This window comes from Drosophila albomicans, chromosome X, assembly GCF_009650485.2.
Source record: "Drosophila albomicans strain 15112-1751.03 chromosome X, ASM965048v2, whole genome shotgun sequence".
Classification (NCBI taxonomy): Eukaryota; Metazoa; Arthropoda; class Insecta; order Diptera; family Drosophilidae; genus Drosophila; species Drosophila albomicans.
In genome coordinates, this window is record NC_047627.2 from 9,860,033 (window position 1) to 9,883,616 (window position 23,584).

At 42.8% G+C, this 23,584-nt stretch overlaps 5 protein-coding genes across 6 annotated transcripts; 3 read left to right on the forward strand and 2 right to left on the reverse strand.

Annotated features, from left to right (window-relative positions):
- Nucleotides 1-327: 327 nt before the first annotated feature.
- Nucleotides 328-1,531, forward strand: LOC117577876 (DBF4-type zinc finger-containing protein 2 homolog). Its single transcript, XM_034262834.2, has one exon. It carries the CDS (start codon nucleotides 439-441, stop codon nucleotides 1,444-1,446), a length of 1,008 nt encoding a protein of 335 aa, XP_034118725.1. The 5' UTR covers nucleotides 328-438; the 3' UTR covers nucleotides 1,447-1,531.
- Nucleotides 1,532-4,435: 2,904 nt separating this feature from the next.
- LOC117574440 (DBF4-type zinc finger-containing protein 2 homolog) lies at nucleotides 4,436-5,558 on the reverse strand. Its single transcript, XM_034258281.2, has one exon. The coding sequence runs from the start codon at nucleotides 5,529-5,531 to the stop codon at nucleotides 4,524-4,526; it is 1,008 nt and encodes a 335-aa protein (XP_034114172.1). The 5' UTR covers nucleotides 5,532-5,558; the 3' UTR covers nucleotides 4,436-4,523.
- A 6,668-nt stretch (nucleotides 5,559-12,226) lies between these two features.
- LOC117574429 (pH-sensitive chloride channel 2) lies at nucleotides 12,227-14,235 on the forward strand. Its single transcript, XM_034258270.2, has 3 exons — nucleotides 12,227-12,766; nucleotides 12,835-13,341; nucleotides 13,411-14,235. Exons 1-3 carry the CDS (start codon nucleotides 12,334-12,336, stop codon nucleotides 14,097-14,099), a joined length of 1,629 nt encoding a protein of 542 aa, XP_034114161.1. The 5' UTR covers nucleotides 12,227-12,333; the 3' UTR covers nucleotides 14,100-14,235.
- A 122-nt stretch (nucleotides 14,236-14,357) lies between these two features.
- LOC117574451 (DBF4-type zinc finger-containing protein 2 homolog) lies at nucleotides 14,358-15,559 on the reverse strand. The gene is given in 2 exon segments (XM_034258292.2): nucleotides 14,358-15,298; nucleotides 15,301-15,559. Coding segments are annotated over 2 exon segments (996 nt in total). The 5' UTR covers nucleotides 15,434-15,559; the 3' UTR covers nucleotides 14,358-14,435.
- Nucleotides 15,560-16,490: 931 nt separating this feature from the next.
- LOC117573228 (zinc finger protein 239) lies at nucleotides 16,491-23,392 on the forward strand. Of its 2 annotated transcripts, XM_034256281.2 has the most exons (6): nucleotides 16,491-17,111; nucleotides 18,747-19,097; nucleotides 20,314-20,446; nucleotides 20,694-20,878; nucleotides 21,596-22,175; nucleotides 22,247-23,392. In XM_034256281.2, exons 1-6 carry the CDS (start codon nucleotides 17,073-17,075, stop codon nucleotides 22,498-22,500), a joined length of 1,542 nt encoding a protein of 513 aa, XP_034112172.1. In that variant the 5' UTR covers nucleotides 16,491-17,072; the 3' UTR covers nucleotides 22,501-23,392. The 2 variants fall into 2 exon arrangements, with proteins under 2 accessions (XP_034112172.1, XP_034112179.1); XM_034256288.2 differs by lacking the exons at nucleotides 16,491-17,111; nucleotides 18,747-19,097 and adding an exon at nucleotides 19,989-20,141.
- The last annotated feature ends 192 nt before the right edge of the window (nucleotides 23,393-23,584 follow it).

A 23,584-nucleotide genomic window follows, 5' to 3' on the forward strand; every position in this document is an offset into this window, starting at 1 on the left:
TCTCTAATAATATCAAAATCTTATAGATATACTTGATTTACTTTTTACTTTACTTTTTACTTTACAAAACAAGTGCCCAGAATGCAAAACAACTTTATTCTCTAAATTATAAATAGGTAAGCGATTAAAATCATAAAATGATTGATGCAGAATGGTTTATAATAATCAGTATTGTGATTTGCATAACTTTGCACACATTTTTATGATCATTGCCTACTACTATCTAGAATTTCCAAATTGAAAAGATAATATATAATATAACATAGTATGCTCTGCATTGTTTAGAGAACAAACATTATGGCAATCTCTCGAAACACATTCAGTCTCGCATTAGTCTCCATTCGAGCAACATCTAAAAGTTATAAAAAAAAAAATACAAAATTTTAAATCTACAAAATTTTACGCTTCACTTTCTTTATTTCGGGCTAAAAATTAACAATGTGCTCTCCTTGTGGACCCTGCAGCCCCTGCGACCCCTGCTGTGGGCCCTTCGAGTGCTCTCCCAAGTGCTACAATGCCGCGCAATTGGAAGCCTTGCCGCAGTGTGCTCCTCGCATTCCGCCTCCTTTCCCCAAGTGCATAACTGTGCAGCAGCCTCCGCGTCTCATATGCAAGAAGCGGGTTGTCTTCACAGAGAAGATCGTGCCCGAGCCCATGGTTGTCAATCGCTGCAGACAGATCACTGTGCCGAAAGTTGTGGATGCCACGCGAGTTATCAAAGTGCCAAAGCTAATTTGGGTCTCACAAATGGTTCGGGAGCCCCGTGTCATATACTATCCATCCATGATACCGGATCCCTATGTCGTCTGCTATCCGAAGCGAGTTTGCGAGCCCAGAGAAGTATGCCAATCAATACTGTGCCAACCCAAGCCACAGACCATAGACATCCCGCCGCCGCGCGAGTATTGCTGCTATCCAAATGGGCCCATCAACTACAAGCCCAGTGCCGCTTGCCCACCATGTCCAATAGGACCATGTGCTCCAGGTGGCGCATGTTGTCCACTGCCCTGCTTCTCCACCAATCAGTATCCAGTGTGCGAGACTCGTTGTGGCCCCTGTGGACCACCTTGTGGTCCCTGTGGACCCTGTGGACCTGCTGGTCCTTGTGGGCCGCCACGGTGTGGACCCTGTGGGCCCTGTGGACCCTGTGGACCGGGACGCTGTGGACCATGCGCAGTACCAAACTGTGGACCTTGTGGCTTGACAATGCCATCTGGACCGTACATTCCCGCACCTTGTGGACCATGTGGAACCGGTTGTGGTCCCTTGAGCAATGGACCTTGCGGACCCTGTGGACCATGTGGACCTTGTTCGCCGCCTTGTCCATATGAGTCGCCAGAGTGTGGACCTTGTTATCCTTGTGCACCTACGCCTTGGAACACACACTGTGGACCAGTCGGCCCGTGTGGCCCCCAAGTTCCATGTGGACCCTGTGGACCTTGTTGAGCTTCTCGTAAAACTCTTATTAAATTACAAGTATGATGAGTCGGACGAAACTATTTATAATAAATCATTGTCATAACTATTGAAATAGTTTTCAAAGTGATTTTTTTTATATGGCGGAAGGGGGCGTGGCAAAAATTTTAAACAAACTTGATCTGCGTGCAAACATAACAAGTGCTGTCGAAAAAAAATTATAGCTCTATCTCTTATAGTCTCTGAGATCTAGGTGTTCATACGGACAGACGGACAGACAGATGGATCGGACATGACTAGATCGTCTCGGCTGTTGATGCTGATCAATAATATATATACTTTATAGGGTCGGAGATGCCTCCTTCTAGCTGTTACATACATTTGCTGCCGGCACAAAGTTATAATACCCTCCCACCCTATGGGTAACAGGTATAAAAATGCAATTTGCATTGCCAATATTTGAGTGCCTACACATATATACATACATAGAATCACTTTACGCTCTATCAACTATTCTAACAACTCACTCGTGATGTTAATGATGCTCTCTTTATACTCTCTCATCTCTGTTACGACATTGTGCTGCCAAAAATATAATTTTGAGCTATTCGGTCAGTCTTAATCGCTGAGCCGAATAAAACGGACGCTCGGAAAAGGAAAATGCATTTCACAACTGGTGTTATCTATGTATTTCATCATTTGTCTACCCATTTTTTTTTTCCTGTAGAAGCAAAACAACGGGACTTGATCAAGTAGGAATAAAACTTAATGGCTGTGGCAGTCTTAGATAATTTAGCGATTAAAGTTTTTTACATTTTGGGCACTTGGTTTGAGTCACAGCGGCCATATTCAAAATTTACCGTTGACCATTTTTTTCCTTCTTCATACTGCGTAAGAATGAATATTCAGATTCTATTAAAAAACTAGAAGAAACTTGCCTCCCACCTTTGGGCATTCTTTGCTGTGCAATCAGCACAACTGAGTAGCCCTGGAAAGAAGACACGAACACTCTATGTAGATTTTCTTAAGTAGTTTGTATATATATCTATATATATATATGTATAATGATCTTACTATCAAATGCGCTCTAGACAATTATGAAGAGATATTCTGTTCTCTTCATAATTGTCTAGAGCGCTGTAATTTGGCACATTTGATAGTAAGATCATTATACATATATATATATATATACAAACTTTCAGTTTGATCTGGCCACGCCTACTGTAGTATTCACATATATTGAATACCCACTGTACCGAGAGTACTTAAAGGGTGCGCACTGTAACACTTTGTTGCAGTGTTTACATAATCCAAAGCCCGGTCATAAACCCTAAGTGGCCGAAATATGAACCGATCGTTATGGCTTAGCCCGCACATAGAAAGTGCGAGTGTCAGCATAATCGTAACAAACGGTCAGCATATGCATACCCCTCGCGCCTCCACTTGAGAGTGCATAACAACGTATATTATTATATTAATTTATACATAAGTACATAGCCATCTCTCTGCCGCCGCCTGCGGCAGCGCAGCTACGAGACTTAGCCTTACTCAGACTGAAAAATATTGTAAAAGAACAGAGACATTTTGATCGTTGGAGCGCCACCTCAGCTGCTCCTTCTAAATATAAACCCAACAATAATCAAAACAACGGAGTTATCCTATGACACTACACTTACCGCCCATATTTTGCGAAGCGCCTTGTTATGCGCTTTCTCCCAGGCAGACGACAGGCTCTACAGAAGATTCTATTATCTGTGCTCCATGTATTAAAATGTTGTGTATTGTTGATGACATGGAATACAATGTATATTTGGCTTGAAATTTTGCAGTATTTATTGCAAACTCACAAGATATGGCCATCAAAATATTTTTGTCTTTTGAACAAATTTTGATCGAAATCTAAAATCGACGCCAATAGCTCAATATTTGCAAACGCCTTCCTTGCGGTATTGCCATGAAGGCTTTAGGGTTCTTAGGGGTGTTTGTTTTATTGAGCGAAAATGTGGATGAGCAGCACATGACGAAAGGTTCTAAAATATACCAGCAATCCATCTTTCAACTTGCCTCGTCGTAAATGTAGCATGTCATTTAGGCAACCAAAGGAAACTGCAAAATTTCTGATAAAAACAAAAAGGAAGCGTTGGAAAAATGCAGCGAATCGGATGTACGAGACTGCCAATCATTTTCATCGATAAATGGGTCTCGAATTAAAACCATGGTACAGTTTTCCATCAAGATTTGTGCCACTTATGAGGAAAGTGTAGATGACGATGTAATGTGTCCCAGTCGGAAAACCCAAAAAGATGACGAGGAAACAAGAAAAGTGAGTGCAAGCTACATAAGGCAAGCAAGTATTACTCTTGTCTGGACTAATTAGTACGTTCAGAGAAATTTTCTGAGCGTCATTCATCACAAGAATAGTCATCTCTGCGACATTATTTTGGGTCTGAAATCGATGGATTTATAAAAATCAACAGGGTTTAATATTTTAGTCAAAGAGTTAGACAATACGGATCAAATAGTCAAATTAGAATATTAGAAAACCATCGAAGTGCTACTCACTTTCAGGAAGAGAATTCACACAGATAAGATATAATATCTTATAGAGAATTTCAATAAAGTTATCAATCAGGGTCTTAACAAAATTTGCTTTTAATTTAAAGGCCTCTGGTTTCTATATCAAGTAAGCAGTAAGATTCTTTCAATAGAAGGTTTGCTTAACTTTTTGCAAAATATGTTGCTGAAAATATTTATGTTATATTTTCGAGGATTTATAAGACGGATCAAGCGGATAATTTAGATGATAATTTTAGGACTTTTAGGACAGTTCCTGAAGAAAATTCTCAAGTATATGTTCTGATCGTGATATTGATGAATCTCCCGATTCTATAAACACGCATATTTAAATCTTGAAATCTGAATTTCATGTAGGCTGTCGGTCCAATCTCGACTTAAAAACTAATTCAGCTACCATATGAACCTTGTTGCAAAACTATGTTGACTATTCGAATTTAAAGACTTTATGTACTTATGACAGTGACTGTTTATTATAAATAGTTTTGTCCGACTCATCATACTTGCAATTTAATAAGAGTTTAACGAGAAGCTCAACAAGGTCCACAGGGTCCACATGGAACTTGGGGGCCACACGGGCCGACTGGTCCACAGTGTGTGTTCCAAGGCGTAGGTGCACAAGGATAACAAGGTCCACACTCTGGCGACTCATATGGACAAGGCGGCGAACAAGGTCCACATGGTCCACAGGGTCCGCAAGGTCCATTGCTCAAGGGACCACAACCGGTTCCACATGGTCCACAAGGTGCGGGAATGTACGGTCCAGATGGCATTGTCAAGCCACAAGGTCCACAGTTTGGTACTGCGCATGGTCCACAGCGTCCCGGTCCACAGGGTCCACAGGGCCCACAGGGTCCACACCGTGGCGGCCCACAAGGACCAGCAGGTCCACAGGGTCCACAGGGACCACAAGGTGGTCCACAGGGGCCACAACGAGTCTCGCACACTGGATACTGATTGGTGGAGAAGCAGGGCAGTGGACAACATGCGCCACCTGGAGCACATGGTCCTATTGGACATGGTGGGCAAGCGGCACTGGGCTTGTAGTTGATGGGCCCATTTGGATAGCAGCAATACTCGCGCGGCGGCGGGATGTCTATGGTCTGTGGCTTGGGTTGGCACAGTATTGATTGGCATACTTCTCTGGGCTCGCAAACTCGCTTCGGATAGCAGACGACATAGGGATCCGGTATCATGGATGGATAGTATATGACACGGGGCTCCCGAACCATTTGTGAGACCCAAATTAGCTTTGGCACTTTGATAACTCGCGTGGCATCCACAACTTTCGGCACAGTGATCTGTCTGCAGCGATTGACAACCATGGGCTCGGGCACGATCTTCTCTGTGAAGACAACCCGCTTCTTGCATATGAGACGCGGAGGCTGCTGCACAGTTATGCACTTGGGGAAAGGAGGCGGAATGCGAGGAGCACACTGCGGCAAGGCTTCCAATTGCGCGGCATTGTAGCACTTGGGAGAGCACTCGAAGGGCCCACAGCAGGGGTCGCAGGGGCTGCAGGGTCCACAAGGGGAGCACATTGTTAATTTACAACAATTAAAAAAAGGAATCGAAATAATTTTTGTACAAAATTTGGAAAAATATAAAAAAAATTTAGTTTTTGATAATTTTTAATGCTGGTCGAACTGAGACTGGAGAGAAACTGAATATTTTTCCGAGATACTCGCACAATGTTAGCTCTCGGCCGAGAAGTCAAGGATTACTAGATTACATTTTTTGTTGGTACAACAAGCTGGAAAGACGTTACAATCACGGTTGGTATTCCTAAAAAACTTTTTGTACCAAAATTTGGAAAAAATTTACCAATTTTAGCAAAAATGTACCAAACATTTTTCACGAAAGATTTTTTGTATTTCCCAAATTGTGATTCACAAATTGTGATTTACCAATTTACCAAAATTTTAAAAAAGTGATCCAATGTTCCAACGCATAAAAAATGTACCAGTTTTGGTACATTTGTACCAAAAGTGGCAACCGTGCACATACGAACTCTATCGACCAAGATCAACAAAATGTGGGGTCATCTAAGATCTCAGCATTTGTAATTTTTGTCTGTCCGCTATGTCCGCTATGTCCGGTCTGTCTTGTTTCGTTCGTTATTTTCAAAAGTTAGTAGACACGCTATTTCTCGTTTGCTTTCAAATTTTAAATTTGGCGCCAATGAAATATTATTTTTATACCATACTTTGAGGGTGCAACAAGGGCGTTTTTTCGAAAACAAGCAATATCTCGATCATATCCTTCCGAATTTGCAAAGCACACATAGGATCGAAAGGACGAACTCTATCGATCAAGATCATCAAAATGTGTGGTCATCTAAGATCTCAACATTTGTAATTTTTGTTAGTCAGTCTGGTCTGTCCGCCATGTCCGTCATGTCCGCCATGTCCGTCATGTCCGTCATGTCCGCCATGTCCGCTATGTCATGTCCGCCATGTCCGTCATGTCCGTCATGTCCGCCATGTCCGTCATGTCCGCCATGTCCGCCATGTCCGTCATGTCCGTCATGTCCGCCATGTCCGCCATGTCCGTCATGTCCGCCATGTCCGTCATGTCCGCCATGTCCGCCATGTCCGCCATGTCCGTCATGTCCGCCATGTCCGCTATGTCCGCCACGTCCGCTGTGTCCGCCATGTCCGCCATGTCCGCCATGTCCGCCATGTCCGCCATGTCCGCTATGTCCGCCACGTCCGCCATGTCCGCCATGTCCGTCATGTCCGCTGTGTCCGCCATGTCCGCCATGTCCGGACCGCAGGCGGATCGCAGGCGAATCGCGAGAAATGATGAAATGATGAAAATGAAATAATTGAAGTATTATTAGTTATTTAATAATTCTTCAATCGCGGATCGCACGCGGATCGAAGGCGGATCGCACGCGGATCACACGCGGATCGCAAGCGGATCGCAGGCGGATCGCACGCGGATCGCAGGCGCATCGCACGCGGATCGCACGCGGATCACACGCGGATCGCAGGCGGATCGCACGCGGATCGCGCGCGGATCACACGCGGATCGCAGGCGGATCGCACGCGGATCGCAAGCGGATCGCAGGCGGATCGCACGCGGATCGCAGGCGGATCGCACGCGGATCACACGCGGATCGCAGGCGGATCGCAGGCGAATCGCGCGCGAATATGTATCTTATATACTATGTTCTGTCCAAGTGCGTCTATGATATTCTATTGACCAAGAAAAATGTCCCTTATTTAAAGTTGCTTGAAGAAAATGTTTGAATGTCCGCCATGTCCGCCATGTCCGCTGTGTCCGCCATGTCCGTCATGTCCGCTGTGTCCGCCATGTCCGTCATGTCCGCTGTGTCCGCCATGTCCGTCATGTCCGCCATGTCCGCTGTGTCCGCCATGTCCGCCATGTCCGTCATGTCCGCCATGTCCGTCATGTCCGCCATGTCCGCCATGTCCGTCATGTCCGTCATGTCCGCCATGTCCGCTATGTCCGCCATGTCCGCCATGTCCGCCATGTCCGCCATGTCCGCCATGTCCGCCATGTCCGCCATGTCCGTCATGTCCGTCATGTCCGCCATGTCCGTCATGTCCGCCATGTCCGCCATGTCCGTCATGTCCGCCATGTCCGTCATGTCCGCCATGTCCGCCATGTCCGCCATGTCCGTCATGTCCGCCATGTCCGCCATGTCCGTCATGTCCGCCATGTCCGTCATGTCCGCCATGTCCGTCACGTCCGCCATGTCCGCCACGTCCGCTGTGTCCGCCACGTCCGCTGTGTCCGCCATGTCCGCCATGTCCGCCATGTCCGTCATGTACGCCATGTCCGCCATGTCCGTCATGTCCGCCATGTCCGTCATGTCCGTCATGTCCGCCACGTCCGCCATGTCCGTCATGTCCGCTATGTCCGCCACGTCCGCTGTGTCCGCCATGTCCGTCATGTCCGCCATGTCCGCCATGTCCGCTATGTCCGCCACGTCCGCTGTGTCCGCCATGTCCGTCATGTCCGCCATGTCCGCCATGTCCGCCATGTCCGCTATGTCCGCCACGTCCGCTGTGTCCGCCATGTCCGCCATGTCCGCCATGTCCGTCATGTCCGTCATGTCCGTCATGTCCGTCATGTCCGCCATGTCCGCCACGTCCGCTGTGTCCGCCATGTCCGTCATGTCCGCCATGTCCGCCATGTCCGCCATGTCCGCCATGTCCGCCATGTCCGTCATGTCCGCTATGTCCGCTGTGTCCGCCATGTCCGCCATGTCCGGACCGCAGGCGGATCGCAGGCGGATCGCAGGCGAATCGCGAGCGAATCGCGCGCGAATATGTATCTTATATACTATGATCTGGAGAGAGAGTCTTATGGGCATATACATATGTATATATGTATATTGTAAGTGGTCAGCATGGGAATGCTGACTTAGCTCGAATGCTGTCCCAGCGTGCAGCAGAAGTGGGTGATCGTATTTCACGTCCACTTGAGTTTGTTTATCTATACAATACAACTCAGTGTTGCTGTTTAGTTATTGGTACAGTGTACCCTCGATACATGCACATACTACAAATAAATCGCGAGCGAAGTATTATTAAATAACTAACCTGCAGGCGAATCGCTGGCGAATCGCGCGCGAATGAATCGCGGACGAATCCGCCCCGCGATTTATGTTATGTTATGTTATATTTTTAAAATATTTGAATATTATAATTGAAGTATTATTAAATAATACTATTCTATTGACCAAGAAAAATGTCCCTTATTTTAAGTTGCTTGAAGAAAATGTTTGAAAACACAACTTATGTTATGTTTTTAAAATATTTTGAATAATTAAAAAATTATTTAAACTAAATTAATAAATAAAAAAAAGAATAAATCGCGGAGCCTGCGATTCGCCCCGCGATTTATGTTATGTTATGTTATATTTTTAAAATATTTGAATATTATAATTGAAGTATTATTAGTTATTTAATAATTCTTCAATCGCGGATCGCACGCGGATCGCACGCGGATCGAAGGCGGATCGCAAGCGGATCGCACGCGGATCGCAAGCGGATCACACGCGGATCGTAGGCGGATCGCAAGCGGATCGCACGCGGATCGCAGGCGGATCGCAAGCGGATCGCACGCGGATCGCAAGCGGATCGCACGCGGATCGCAAGCGGATCGCAGGCGGATCGCACGCGGATCGCACGCGGATCGAAGGCGGATCGCAGGCGGATCGCACGCGGATCGCACGCGGATCACACGCGGATCGCAGGCGGATCGCAAGCGGATCGCACGCGGATCGCAAGCGGATCGCACGCGGATCGCAGGCGAATCGCGAGCGAATCGCGCGCGGATCACACGCGGATCGCACGCGGATCGCAAGCGGATCGCAGGCGGATCGCACGCGGATCGCAGGCGGATCGCACGCGGATCGCACGCGGATCGCACGCGGATCGCAAGCGGATCGCACGCGGATCGCAAGCGGATCGCAAGCGGATCGCACGCGGATCGCAAGCGGATCGCACGCGGATCGCAGGCGAATCGCGAGCGAATCGCGCGCGGATCACACGCGGATCGCACGCGGATCGCAAGCGGATCGCAGGCGGATCGCACGCGGATCGCAGGCGGATCGCAAGCGGATCGCAGGCGGATCGCAAGCGGATCGCAGGCGGATCGCAAGCGGATCGCACGCGGATCGCAAGCGGATCGCACGCGGATCGCAGGCGGATCGCAAGCGGATCGCAAGCGGATCGCAAGCGGATCGCAGGCGGATCGCACGCGGATCGCAAGCGGATCGCACGCGGATCGAAGGCGGATCGCAGGCGGATCGCACGCGGATCGCAAGCGGATCGCACGCGGATCGCACGCGGATCGCAAGCGGTTTGCACGCGGATCACACGCGGATCGCAGGCGGATCGCAAGCGGATCGCACGCGGATCGCAGGCGAATCGCGAGCGAATCGCGCGCGAATATGTATCTTATATACTATGTTCTGTCCAAGTGCGTCTATGATATTCTATTGACCAAGAAAAATGTGTGGAGTAGTAGTATTATTATTAGTATTATCAAATTTTTACACCAATATGTACTTACGTTTCAGAATTCGACACGCCCATTACAATTTTTCCCCGCCCCTTCCGGCCTCAAAATTTTGAAAAAATTGTATATTTTGAGCAATTTTAGAGAAAAAGACCTCATTCTTGGTAGACATAATATAAATCCTAGCCCGAATGTGCTAGGATCAAAAAAATGGAAGTTATTCACAAAACATTGATTCAGACGGTCCTTCTCTCTATTTCCTGCAGAGCACAAATCGCTATTAGGTTATTTGAAAAAAAATATGGGAATTGCGCCAGTTGTGCGGAAAATGCAGAAAAAGACAACTATTGACGGATTAAGAATTGATAACACTACAACATACAGTTGAAGTTATTACTCACTTATGCTAACTTCATTTTCAAAATCCTTTCCAAAGTTGAAAATTGTTCTCCATACTTTGAGGGTGCAACAAGGGCGTTTTTTCGAAAACAAGCAATATCTCGGGCATATCCTTCCGAATTTTCAAAGCACACATAGGCACGGTCGCCATTCCAAAAAAATGTTTTGTACCCAAAAAATTTGGAGCAAAAATGTACCAAACACCACCACCAGATCCACCAGATATAAATTTTGTATCAGTTAGAAATTTAACCATGACTAGCACTGAAAAGTAACGCATACAGTGTTAATTGAGAAAATATGTATGCGCCAATGTAATGTCCACCACTACGTAAACAGTTATAGATTGTGAATCACAATTTGTGATTCAGCCAAATTTCTAAGTGAAGAAGAACTTGCCTTCTAACTTGCTTTCTAATGAAAACCTTTGAAAATTTATACAATGGTGATCCTAATGATATAATATCCCAATGGAACCAACTCCGACTTTCTTTAAATCAGGGAAAAAAAAGATATACGTAAATTTTGGACAGACATTGAAAGTAAAAAAACGGTGTTGACGACCGCTATTCAGGAGCTTAATAGAATTCATAAACAACTTGATTTCGTTGCCACACAACTCTGGTGCTGCAGAGCGAAAGTTTTTAAAAATTTCGGTAATGAAAACTAAATTGCCAAATAAATTTGAATCGAAGACACTAAAGAACATAATGTATTGCAAGGAATTGATTGATTGTAAAGACCTTCACTATGTTTGGTCTACAAAAGACTGTTCATTTTTAACAATTAACTAAAATATTTTAAAATTTGATTTATTATTATTCAAGTGAAAATTCTGTTTTTCTTTTCTTTATGTTTGAAAAGTATAATTGATTAAATGAAATTTCTGTTTTTGTTTTCTTTTTTATAGTTAATACTATACTAAAAAAATTAAATATGAAATAATAAAAGATAATTAAAAAAAAAAAACGTTAACAAAATATAGTATTAAAAAATACCGAAAAAAAAATGTGGTACATTTTTGCTAAAATTGGTACATTTTTTCAAAATTTTGGTACACAACATTTTTTTGGAATGGCAACCGTGGTGGTTATTATTTCATTTTCAAATTAATAGCGCCATCTAAATGTGGCATAATACTATTCTACAAGCGCCATCTATTGCACAGTTTATAAAGCTAAAATAAGTGTCATTCGCAGTGAATGGATTAGTGTTTCGGCTGGCACTTTAGATTCTAAAGTTTAGAAAGAGTGCGGCCAGTTATGTTAAATTTGAAGCTGCCACATGTCAGCGAAAAACAGCTGTTTCATACAAAGCGTTGCCACCTCATATGAACATTTGACATTCATAATTGGAGATGCAACAATCGATTAAAAATATTAAATTGCTTTAGCTCGTTTTTTTCAAGAATAACTTTAAAAAAATTAATTTAAAAATAATCTTAATTATAAAAACCTTGCATATTTAAAAGCAATGAATAATTTTTACATTTATCCGGTGTTATTACAAACAAATTTATAAATAGAGGAACATTTTCACATTTAAAAATATTAAAAACTAAGCTTACGAGAATCTGGCATATACTTTTGAAATCCATAAATTTATTATCATCTGTTCATATTTATATTTTATTATGCACATGTATTAAAAAGAAAAATAATAATAATTAAAATAATATTATTATTTGGATTTTTTACGTTAAATTGTTCGTTCCATAAAATGTTTAAATAAAATATACTAAATAATATATCTTTCGAAAAACATCGATATATGCCACGCAAAATCGATAAAAATAAACGATCGCGCCAACCCTTTCAACCCATCCCTAGTGGGCGCTTTTTTAACCGTTATAGTTAGTCGCCGCCTGATGTCTGCATTTTGCAAACTCATTTTTTAATTACGTGTTTTTTCTTTGTTTGTTCTGTTTTTTCATCATTAGATTTCGCAATGTGGTCATTAATTATTGCAATATTATTAAACAGTGTGTGGTGCCGCACAGTGCACACCGCAGCACTCATCGATGATTGTCCGACACTGGACAATGGCGACAGTCTGTCGCAGACGCAGTTGCTCGATCGCCTCACACACGGCTGTCGCTACGATCGATTGGAGCGACCGCTAACCTACACCCAGGATGGATCACGTTTGCCCGTGGACGTGTATATGCGTGCGTACATATATTTCATGCAGAATCTGGAGGCACACGATCTGCAGTTCAAGATCTTTGCGCTGCTGCAGATGCGCTATCTGGATCCTCGTCTCAATTTTCGTCATGTGTCGCCTAAACGTTTGCAACCCATACTCGGTGAGCAACAGCTGCGCGACTCGCTCTGGATGCCGCACATATTTCTCGCCAATGAGCGCGACTCCAGTATACTGGGTAAGCACATCCCCACATCCCACTTTGCCATGACAAACTATTGATGTACATATGTGTATGCTCTGCAGGTACATCGGAAAAGGATATACTCACATCTATATCGCCGGATGGCACTGTCATTGTCTCCACGCGCATTAAAGCCACGCTCTATTGCTGGCTAAATCTGAAGAAATTTCCCTTTGATGAGCAACATTGCTCCACCGTGCTCGAAAGCTGGATGTACAACACATCGGAACTCGTACTGCATTGGGAACAAAAGCGTCCTATTACTTACGATCCCGAACTGCACCTTACCGAATTTCTGCTGAAGCAATCGTGGTCGAATGAGACCGTCATCAATGCCGATCTCAGCGATTTGCGTCACGGCGCCTTTGCCGGCAATTACAGTTCATTGAGCTTCACTGTGCATTTAACCCGTGTCGTGGGCTTCTATCTGATGGATTACTTTCTGCCATCCATGTTGATTGTGGCCATTTCGTGGGTATCGTTTTGGCTGCAAGCGGATCAGGCGCCTCCACGCATCACACTTGGCACCAGCACGCTTTTAACATTCATCACACTTGCCTCGGCTCAGGGTGAGTTAGAGAAACACAACACATATGAAATCCCGAATATGTAATGTGTCATGAATTTCCCCACTCTAGGCAAAACGCTGCCAAAGGTCAGTTACATTAAGGTGTCGGAAGTGTGGTTTTTGGGCTGCACCATTTTCATCTTTGGCAGCATGGTGGAGTTTGCATTTGTGAACAGCATTTGGCGGCGCAAACACAATGTTCCCATCAAGAAGCTAAACAGCAAGCACATCCTCAAGTCCACACTATCGCCACATTTGCTGCGTCGTCGCAGCCACGCCAGATCCAGATCCTTCTCGGGCAGCGGACGTCCGATGGACACCAGTTCACTGGGTGGCAATTTGCCATTCAATAACTATCTAACCGTCAATTTGCCCATTCAAACCATACCGGAGGGACAAGTCTTAGTTCGACCCGCAGTGCCCAGTCGTCGACCCAGTCTTCATATGCTCAGCAGCACGAATCGCAAACTGGATGTCACTTTTGTGGAGAGTGCTTTAAATACTGCCCCAACTTCGGGTTCGGCTGCTTCTGTTGGTTCAGCAACAAGTGTGCCCAGCATTGATGTGCCCGATATTAGTGTGTTCAACAATAACACAGCCGAGGAGATCGACCACAAGGAGGAGATTGCCAATAACGGGTGGACAACGTTAACACCCCAGGAGATTGCCATTTGGATTGATAGACGCGCTCGCTTCATGTTTCCCTTGGCCTTTTTGGTCTTTAATATGTTTTTCTGGACATTTGTCTATTGTATTTGAATCAATTTTCGTTTTTATTTCTTTTTATTTTTTGTTAGAATATTATTTTTATGTTTGATTAAATTTGGTATTTGTAAATTTTATTATTGTGTGCACTTCCTTGAGTAATATAACTTGCTGACCCTGACTCAGGGTAAAATATAAGTTCAATGAATATGATGCAAAAGGAGGCTTCCTTTTTAATGAAAGGTTAATTTGAGAACAGGGAATTTAATAGCAGTGAAATCCTGACTATTTAAATTTAAAGACTTTCTATACTTATGACAATGATTATTTATTATAAATAGATTTGTCCGACTCATCATACTTGCAATTTAATAGAGTTTTACGAGAAGCTCAACAAGGTCCACAGGGTCCACATGGAACTTGGGGGCCACACGGGCCGACTGGTCCACAGTGTGTGTTCCAAGGCGTAGGTGCACAAGGATAACAAGGTCCACACTCTGGCGACTCATATGGACAAGGCGGCGAACAAGGTCCACATGGTCCACAGGGTCCGCAAGGTCCATTGCTCAAGGGACCACAACCGGTTCCACATGGTCCACAAGGTGCGGGAATGTACGGTCCAGATGGCATTGTCAAGCCACAAGGTCCACAGTTTGGTACTGCGCATGGTCCACAGCGTCCCGGTCCACAGGGCCCACAGGGTCCACACCGTGGCGGTCCACAAGGACCAGCAGGTCCACAGGGTCCACAGGGACCACAAGGTGGTCCACAGGGGCCACAACGAGTCTCGCACACTGGATACTGATTGGTGGAGAAGCAGGGCAGTGGACAACATGCGCCACCTGGAGCACATGGTCCTATTGGACATGGTGGGCAAGCGGCACTGGGCTTGTAGTTGATGGGCCCATTTGGATAGCAGCAATACTCGCGCGGCGGCGGGATGTCTATGGTCTGTGGCTTGGGTTGGCACAGTATTGATTGGCATACTTCTCTGGGCTCGCAAACTCGCTTCGGATAGCAGACGACATAGGGATCCGGTATCATGGATGGATAGTATATGACACGGGGCTCCCGAACCATTTGTGAGACCCAAATTAGCTTTGGCACTTTGATAACTCGCGTGGCATCCACAACTTTCGGCACAGTGATCTGTCTGCAGCGATTGACAACCATGGGCTCGGGCACGATCTTCTCTGTGAAGACAACCCGCTTCTTGCATATGAGACGCGGAGGCTGCTGCACAGTTATGCACTTGGGAAAGGAGGCGGAATGCGAGGAGCACACTGCGGCAAGGCTTCCAATTGCGCGGCATTGTAGCACTTGGGAGAGCACTCGAAGGGCCCACAGCAGGGGTCGCAGGGGCTGCAGGGTCCACAAGGAGAGCACATTGTTAATTTACAACAATTAAAAAAAGGAATCGAAAATAATTTTTGTACAAAATTTGGAAAAATATAAAAAAAATTTAGTTTTTGATAATTTTTAATGCTGGTCGAACTGAGACTGGAGAGAAACTGAATATTTTTCCGATATACTCGTACAATGTTAGCTTTCGGCCGAGAAGTCAAGGATTACTAGATTGAATTTTTCGTTGATACAACAAGACGTTACAATACAGATTATTTAATTTTCAAATAAATAGCGCCATCTACTACTCTGTAAATCACCATCTATAGCACAGTTCATGAACTCTAAAATTGTATCATTCCCAGTGAATGGTTAAATGGCTGCGCTGGCGTTGCCACTTTCAAAAAAACTCAAGCACAATAAAATGAAATTATTATAATTATAATAAGGATACTCTTATGTCTTTTTATTATTTGGTCGATAATATGTATAAATTCTCGAAATTAATTATTCAAATAAAAAATACTGAATCATCATTTGAAAGAACATCGATATGAACATATAAAATCGATTTAAATACAACGATTGCGCCAACGATGTTTATCCATCTATAGCGACTGTATCTAATGTGTGCACTTTAACAACTAATTATTTAATTAATTGATTAATTTGTGATGCAAAAATAATGTACCCTTCAAAAAGCGAAACAGCAAGCACATTCTTAACTCCCCACTGCCGCCACATTTGTTGTGATGTTGCAGCCAAAATAGATCTAGAACCTTCTCAGGAAGTGGACTTAAAATGGTTGAATCAATTTTCCTTTAAATTTGTTTTATTTCTTAGATATAATTTTAATTAGTTAATTAAATTTAATAATCGATTTTACATTTGGAATTTAAAACTTTGTAATTTTGCGCCATGATTTTAGCGCACTGCAAATCAGTGCTGGGCAACGGCAATTGTGTATTTTGTACGTTCTGCAAAGGGAGACAGCACCTGTTTGACAAGTTGCAACCACCATGCATGTGTTAGAGCAGCACGACTATATGCGTAATTCAAAACAATATTTTTTCAGCACATACGCGTACACACACACACACCCAAACAATAACATCGGGGGCCCCAAAAACGCTCGTTCGCTCGCGACCGACAACGACGGACCAAAAACTTCGTCGTGAATGGTAAATGAAAAAAAGAAAAAAAAATAAAGTGCAGTTTTAACCCTACGCCAAAATAAAAAAAAAAAAAACAAAAAAAATGCAAAGAAATTAAACAACAAAAACAACACGGTAAAGCAAGTGCAAGTGGCAAACATAAACAACGGCAGCGCCAGCAGCAAGAACAACTAAACAAACGCGGATCAGTGTGCCCGTGTGTATGTGCGTGCGTATGTGTGTAGTACTGTGTTGTTGTTGCATTGGTTAAAAAAAGAACACAAGGCAATTGAAGCTTTTTGGATGCGTGTAAATCGTAACCGGTAAAAAAAAGTTAGCCGCCAATCCCGCTGTGTCTTCGACCTCTTCCTTCTGCACTTCCACCGCGTCTCGGATGCTGCATGTGCAACAGTAAGCACGAGACGTAGTAAACAATAACACCAAGAATATCAAAAATAATAATAATACTAAAAGACGCTGTGAACACGCTGTCCTGCCCCCGCCGCCACTGTCAATCTGGAGCAGCATCATGGACACTATTTGTAGGCTGTGTTTTCAGACAGCGACGGTAAGTTATTTATCCCAATAAACAATATTTAATATTTAAGAAGAAATAAAGCCTTTATTAAAACACAAAGCAACAAGCTACAAATATTGTGTATTTTGCTATTTTTATTGATTTTTTTTTTGTATGTTGTCTCTTATTTTTACGGGGGAAAAAGCACAACAATTGAATTTGTGCGCCGATTTTGCACTACTGCTGAGGCTGCTGCCATTTCTTCTTCTTGTTCTGCCGTTGCTGCATCGTCTTCATCAGTTGGGTGGGGGTTGAAAAGCGCGCGCACATCTCGTCGTCGACCCCAAAAGGCAAAAGTTTGGCTCGCTCACACGCACATGCACACATTATACACACACACTCACAAATGTATCTAAACAGGTATACACACATACATTTATTTCAATACATACATACAATGTGTTTGTGGTGTTTTTGTAGACCCCCTGCCCCCTTTCCCTCTCTCCAACCCACAAACTATTGCTTGGGTTTATTTTTAGCCAACTCAGCCAAAGTTGCTCAAGCCGCTAACTTGAAAATGTACGAGAGAAAAAAAAAACAGACAAAATCAAAATAAATAATATTTTTACATTTCATTCCTACTCCTTTTGAACAAAAGAGCACAAAAAAAAAACGAATTGACAAAAATTCCGCCAAAGGCAGCAGCAGCAACAACAGCGGTGTGCGCAGCAAGGGGTCACATCACACCGAATAGGGTGGGGAAGAGGATCGCAGCATAAGCCAAGCTTTAATGTACACACAGTTCCACATATACATATATGCATACAAGCTCGTCCACATACATATATGTATGACATACATATGTGTTTGTGAGAAGACAAAAATAATAATTACTGTAAGCGCAGCTTTGCTTTGTCACATTTTTATTTCGGCCCCCTGCGCAACGACGCCACTGTGCCAGCAAAACAAAACAAAAACGAAAGAATAACAACGCTATAGAGAAAGAAAAAAATAACATGAAATGAAAACAACAAACGAACCAACGCTGTATTCGGTCGCTGTGTGGTTGTTGTTTTTATTTATACCCGAGACATTCATATGGTAGAGGGGTCGTCTGTTGAGATATTCCAGACTATAAGCATTAATATTTAACGCAGGCAGATCAATTTTATGTTTAAATAAATGTTTAAATATCAACAATTCTTGCTGGCGTTTGACAAAAACTTTTAAAAAAAATACGCAATAAACAATTACAAAAGTTTGGAAGAACATGTCTTGGGTGTCTGCAAGTCGAGCGCACCCTACTTTGTAGATTTCTACTTGTTGTTGTTATTGTTCAGTGCTGGCATTTTGGGTACACGTGTGTATGTATTCGTGTGTGCATGTGTGTGTGTGATGAGTGTAAGAGCTCCTTGGTTTGTTATTATTAGGAGGCGACGGTGGGGGAAGGGGAGTGTGGAGTCTGTCCCGAAAAACAAGCGTTATTATGTATCACTTTTTTTTCTTCTTTTCGTTTTTTTTTTTTAAGATTATTTTTACCAACACACTTTCTTTTTATTTTGTTGGTTTTCCTTCAACATTGCGCACGCCAATTTTAAGTTTCAAATATTGATGATCTGTTGCCATTTTTTAATCTCTCTCACACTGCTTCTCTTTATCTCTCTCTCTCTCTCTCTGTGTTTACAGTTATTCCAAGTGCCCGGCTATAGCATACCAACGTGCGTGCGCTGCTCGGAACAGTTGACGAGCAATTCAAACTTCCATCAAACGGTGCGAGGAGTGCAGGATGCAGGCGCCGCTGCTTCTGTGGCGGCCGTTGCAGTAGCCGCTGCCGCTGCTGCCTCGACGGCGGCAAATGACGCCACCGATGCGGTGGCAGCACAGTTGACAAATGGCAGTGCTGTTGCTGCTGTTCTGCAATTACAGCAACAGCAACAACAACAACAGCAGCAGCAACAACAACAACAGCAGCAACAGCAACAATTGCAATCATCGAGTTCTTCCGAGAATCTCCAATCGCAGGACGATTCAGAAGATGTAAGTGAGAGTGTGAAAGAGAGAGCGTACACTAATAGAATTTTACAGCGACCGAATAGTGTTGGCAAACGACGCACGCACACACACACACACGCAAATGGATTAACTGCAGCTCCTGACGGCGCTGCACTTGTTCGTTGTTGTCTTATTTATTGTTGTTGTGTACATATACATACAATATGTATGTATGTACGTATATAACTGCAGATTACACTCATATGTACATGCATACTATGTGTGTGTTATTATATGTATGTATGTATGTACATTCATAGTTCGTTTCCTTTTTCTTTAGCTTGCTTGTGCCTTTCTTTTTCACACCGCTGCACTGAGAATATTGGCAACAGCAACAGCAGCAATAACAACAACGACGCAAATGCTCTAATCTTCTGTGCTGCGCATTTTAAAGCATAGCAAGTCATTGAAGTTATATGTAACCGAATATTTGTATACATAGATTACTACATATGAAAATATGCTAGTTAAGTTTTCAGTTTTTATTATTTATTATATACAATATTGTAGATTCAACATTTAAATATTAATAATATTTCGCATTGCTTAGCAACGGAAAACAGAAGCACATGCTAATTGTAGAGTATTCAGTATTCGCCTTGCCGATATTTTATTTCCTTTTCTTTTTTTTTTCCTTTATTTTTATTTTGTTTTGTTTTTTTTTTTTTTTTCATTAATATCTGCGCTGTTTGCTTGCCTTTTTCTTGCTTTGCTTTTCACGACGGCAGCAGAAGAAACAACAACAACGATAGCAACGTCAGAAGCAACAGCGACGCCAACGTCGACTGCACGACGTTTTGTGCGCTGTGTAAAGCGAAAAAAATTCATTTTCAGTTGACGCTTTTGTGTGGGTGTGCGTGGCACGCAAAAAAAAAATAAGCAGCAATACACAATTTATCAAAAAAAAAAAAAAAAAAAAACGACACAAAAAAAGTACATTTCCATTAAACAAATCTTAAAAAATTTTGCAAAGAATTTGCGCACCGAATAATTGAAATTTACAAAATTTTGGCCGCCAGCGTGTTTAGCGTAAGTTGATTGTGCGTGCGTGCGTTGATGCCACGCGAGTGTATGTGTGTGTGAGTGTGATAGTAGCAATTAGTAAAGCCGCAAAAGCTCCCGCAAAAATGCAACTCTAACTCTCTTTCTGTCTCGCTCCCACTGCCGCTGCCTCTGCCTCTGCCGCTCTCAATATACACAGGTGGATCTGATATTCAACGAGGAGGGCTCCTGCCCGCTGTGCAACAAGACCTTCTCGCGCAAATCCTCGCTCATGACGCACATACGAAATCATTCAGCGGAGCGCAAGTTTGTCTGCAGCTATTGCCACAAAGGTATGATATGCAACATATGTATGTGCATACAGTCATATTGTATACATACATATGTATATGTTTTAAGGATGGAGGCGTGGTCGATACACAGTGCAAATGCGATATTTCGATATTTTAAACATGTCATCGATATCGGTTCAATGTTTAAAAGATCCCTGCACTTTATATTTTGTTGTGTATTTACTATGTATTTTTTTGTTTCATTTTTTTTGGCAATTGCAAGTTATCCATATTTTTTATCTTGCAGGCTTTACGCAGGCAGCAAATTTGCGCAACCACGAGCGCATACATACAAATGATCGACCATATCAGTGCGTCGATTGCGGCAAAACGTTTACCCAAATCACAAATTTGAACAATCACCGACGATTGCATACGGGCGAGAGACCCTTTGTATGCAATGAGCCGGAATGTGGACGAAGCTTTGCCCAGGTTGAGTATCGAGCAATCTAGTTGAGAATGAGTGTTGCCAAACTGCTAAAATTCAAATCTTATTTGCCTCTAATATTAATTCATATGATAGAGAAGCCAATTAAGCCTAAACGTAAATAGATGATCATAAACATAACATTGTATTTAGAGGTAAAGGTTTCAAAAATGTTTAAAACCCCCGCGAACTTATAAACAAAAATCATACAAGTGGTACAAGCTTGATAGGTTTTCATAAAATTTATTGCATTGATCAAGAGCCCAATAATTAAATAATCGATAAAATGATAGCAACTGCACGTTATTGATAACGACTTGAAGAGCTGAGCATTCATATAACTACTGATATCGATAAAAAAAAGTTTTTATTGAAAACGTTCAACAATTTATGTACCTAAAATAATAAGTGGGGTTTTTTTCTATTTACTCTTCGCCAAAACATTATGTTTTCTTCAAGAAAATCGTTATCTAAAGCCATTAATATTTTGTTATCATAGTATAACTTCGTTTGCACTTTTAAATTATTCAAATTTATTTAGTAAATTATAATTGGAAGAATAGTCACAGGCATTATAGTAATTGATACATAAGTTGTTTTTAAATTGATGAAAACAAATTGTTTTATTTAGAAATTCAGAAATATGACTAAATTGGCAACACTATACTACATTGTCGTTTAATAAATCTGAATCATTGATACTGATAATTTTTGTGTTGCAGGTTACCAATCTGAACAATCACATGAAGTCACACCACAAGGTCCAGCAATACTGCTGCAACGTGTGCAGCAAGAAGTTCACACAGGTCACCTCACTCAATCAGCATCTGCAAGCGCATGCCGGCGTCACCGGTTATTATTGTCCCCGATGTCCGGAGAAGAACTTTAAGCTACAATCGCAGCTGCATACGCACATGAAGACACATGGACTGGCGTTTCCATATGAGTGCAGCAAATGCGATGAGAAATTTCTGCAACAATCGCATCTCGATCAGCATTTGAAGATGCACGATGAGTTCAAATTCAAATGCGACATTTGCCCCAGTAGCTTTAATCAGGAGTCGCTGCTCAAGAAGCATGTGCAGCGTCATGTGGAGGGTCGCTACTTGAACTGCCCGGTGGCCAATTGTGCCGAATCGTTTGCGGTGCGACAGCATCTATCCAAGCATTTGCTCACCAATCACTCGCATCACGAGCTGCCGCCACCGAAGCGCTCCAAAAAGACGATCACACTGCAATCGCCACAGCAACCGCTCGCCATGATTGGACAGCCGCTATCGTTGCAACACACGACGGGGCAGCGTAAGCAATGCATTACTTATTAACCAATTTGTTTGTTGATTTACATTTTGATTCCATTTTCCATTTAACAGGTGGTCGACCGCCCAAAAACAAGAAAGCCGCATTGGCAGCCACGGCAATTAAGATCGAGATCAATGAGCCGTTGCACAGTCAGCATATTATCAGCAGTGCCAGCGGCCTCTCCATACAGCAACAGATCAATCAGCACATGCAGGCGCAACAGCAGCAGCAACAACAACAGCAGCAGCAACAACAGCAGCAGCAGCAACATCTTCATCTGCCAATGGGCCAAACGGTCAAGGCGCGCTTTATACCCACAAAATAAAAATTAAAGAAATCGAACGAGAGACAAACGGGCTCGAGTTCGACTGAGACAGCGAATGAAAGAAAAAAGAAGAGAGAGAGAAACAAACAACAACACGAGAGTGAGTGAATCAGAATGAGAGTGAGAGCGGACATATCTGCGGCTCAGTAATTGTCTTCGATCGGTCTGGCGTTAGCATATTCATCATAATCTCCCCCAAATCAACTCTAGCAATAGTTACACAAATTTTGAACAAAATAGTATCACATATCCATGGAGCACATACATAACCATATAACCATATGCAATATACCATAGCAAATAGCTTAAAACTATGCTATGTGACTGTGCGCTAAAACGCTAGCTAGAACCCTTCAAATGTTCCACAGAATTGCCCCATATTTGAAAAAAGAACATTATTTCTAGAAGATCATACAACATTTATTTAGTGACTCATTTATTCGAATTGCTTTAACTTCTTTGTAGATATACAATATTGCTGAAGATTAAGATATTACAATTATACCCAAAGTGTTTTAAAAGAAAAAGTTTCCTATTTAAAAAATATGTTGTATGATACACAAAAAGCTCAAGATGAGTAAAACCTTTTGCTAATTTGAAAGGCATGGAGCAAAATAGAGTTCTAATTTGAGAGCGTGCACCGTAGCAAGTAAACGTTAATTGAATACGATAATAATCAATGGTTCGGTGTGGGCGGATCGCTTAGATGCCAACTGGCGGTGGCGATTTTGCTTGGACTGCAATTGAGGCTGCTGGTTCGGTTTCTTCACGTCTTTCCGCTGCAGCCCTTGCTTGACGCCCGGCGCTCCACCCGTCCGTTCTGTCGCTTAACCAAATCATACAAAAAAACAAAAAAAAACCAAAAAGGCTAAAGAAAAGCAAAACAAATACATATATAAATCTTACATGAAAATTTTCAAGATAAAACCAAAACAAAAAACATGAATGGGCAATACCAGACGACGATGCGGAGATGTAACGTAAATTGAATACGTTAAACAACCAATTGTAACTTAAATCGAATTAAAATGTAATCATTAAGTGTACATTAATTAACAAGCAAGGAAAACCCATAAGCATACAA

Bases quoted from the DNA above. Each gene is read 5' to 3' on its own strand.
- LOC117574440 (XM_034258281.2), bottom strand. From the start codon at position 5,531: ATGTGCTCCCCTTGTGGACCCTGCAGCCCCTGCGACCCCTGCTGTGGG.
- LOC117577876 (XM_034262834.2), top strand. From the start codon at position 439: ATGTGCTCTCCTTGTGGACCCTGCAGCCCCTGCGACCCCTGCTGTGGG.
- LOC117573228 (XM_034256281.2), top strand. From the start codon at position 17,073: ATGGACACTATTTGTAGGCTGTGTTTTCAGACAGCGACG. The intron at 19,098-20,313 runs GTAAGTGAGAGT...CAATATACACAG, and splicing joins CGCAGGACGATTCAGAAGAT to GTGGATCTGATATTCAACGA. The intron at 20,447-20,693 runs GTATGATATGCA...TTTATCTTGCAG, and splicing joins CTGCAGCTATTGCCACAAAG to GCTTTACGCAGGCAGCAAAT.
- LOC117574429 (XM_034258270.2), top strand. From the start codon at position 12,334: ATGTGGTCATTAATTATTGCAATATTATTAAACAGTGTGTGGTGCCGC. The intron at 12,767-12,834 runs GTAAGCACATCC...TATGCTCTGCAG, and splicing joins GCGCGACTCCAGTATACTGG to GTACATCGGAAAAGGATATA. The intron at 13,342-13,410 runs GTGAGTTAGAGA...TCCCCACTCTAG, and splicing joins CACACTTGCCTCGGCTCAGG to GCAAAACGCTGCCAAAGGTC.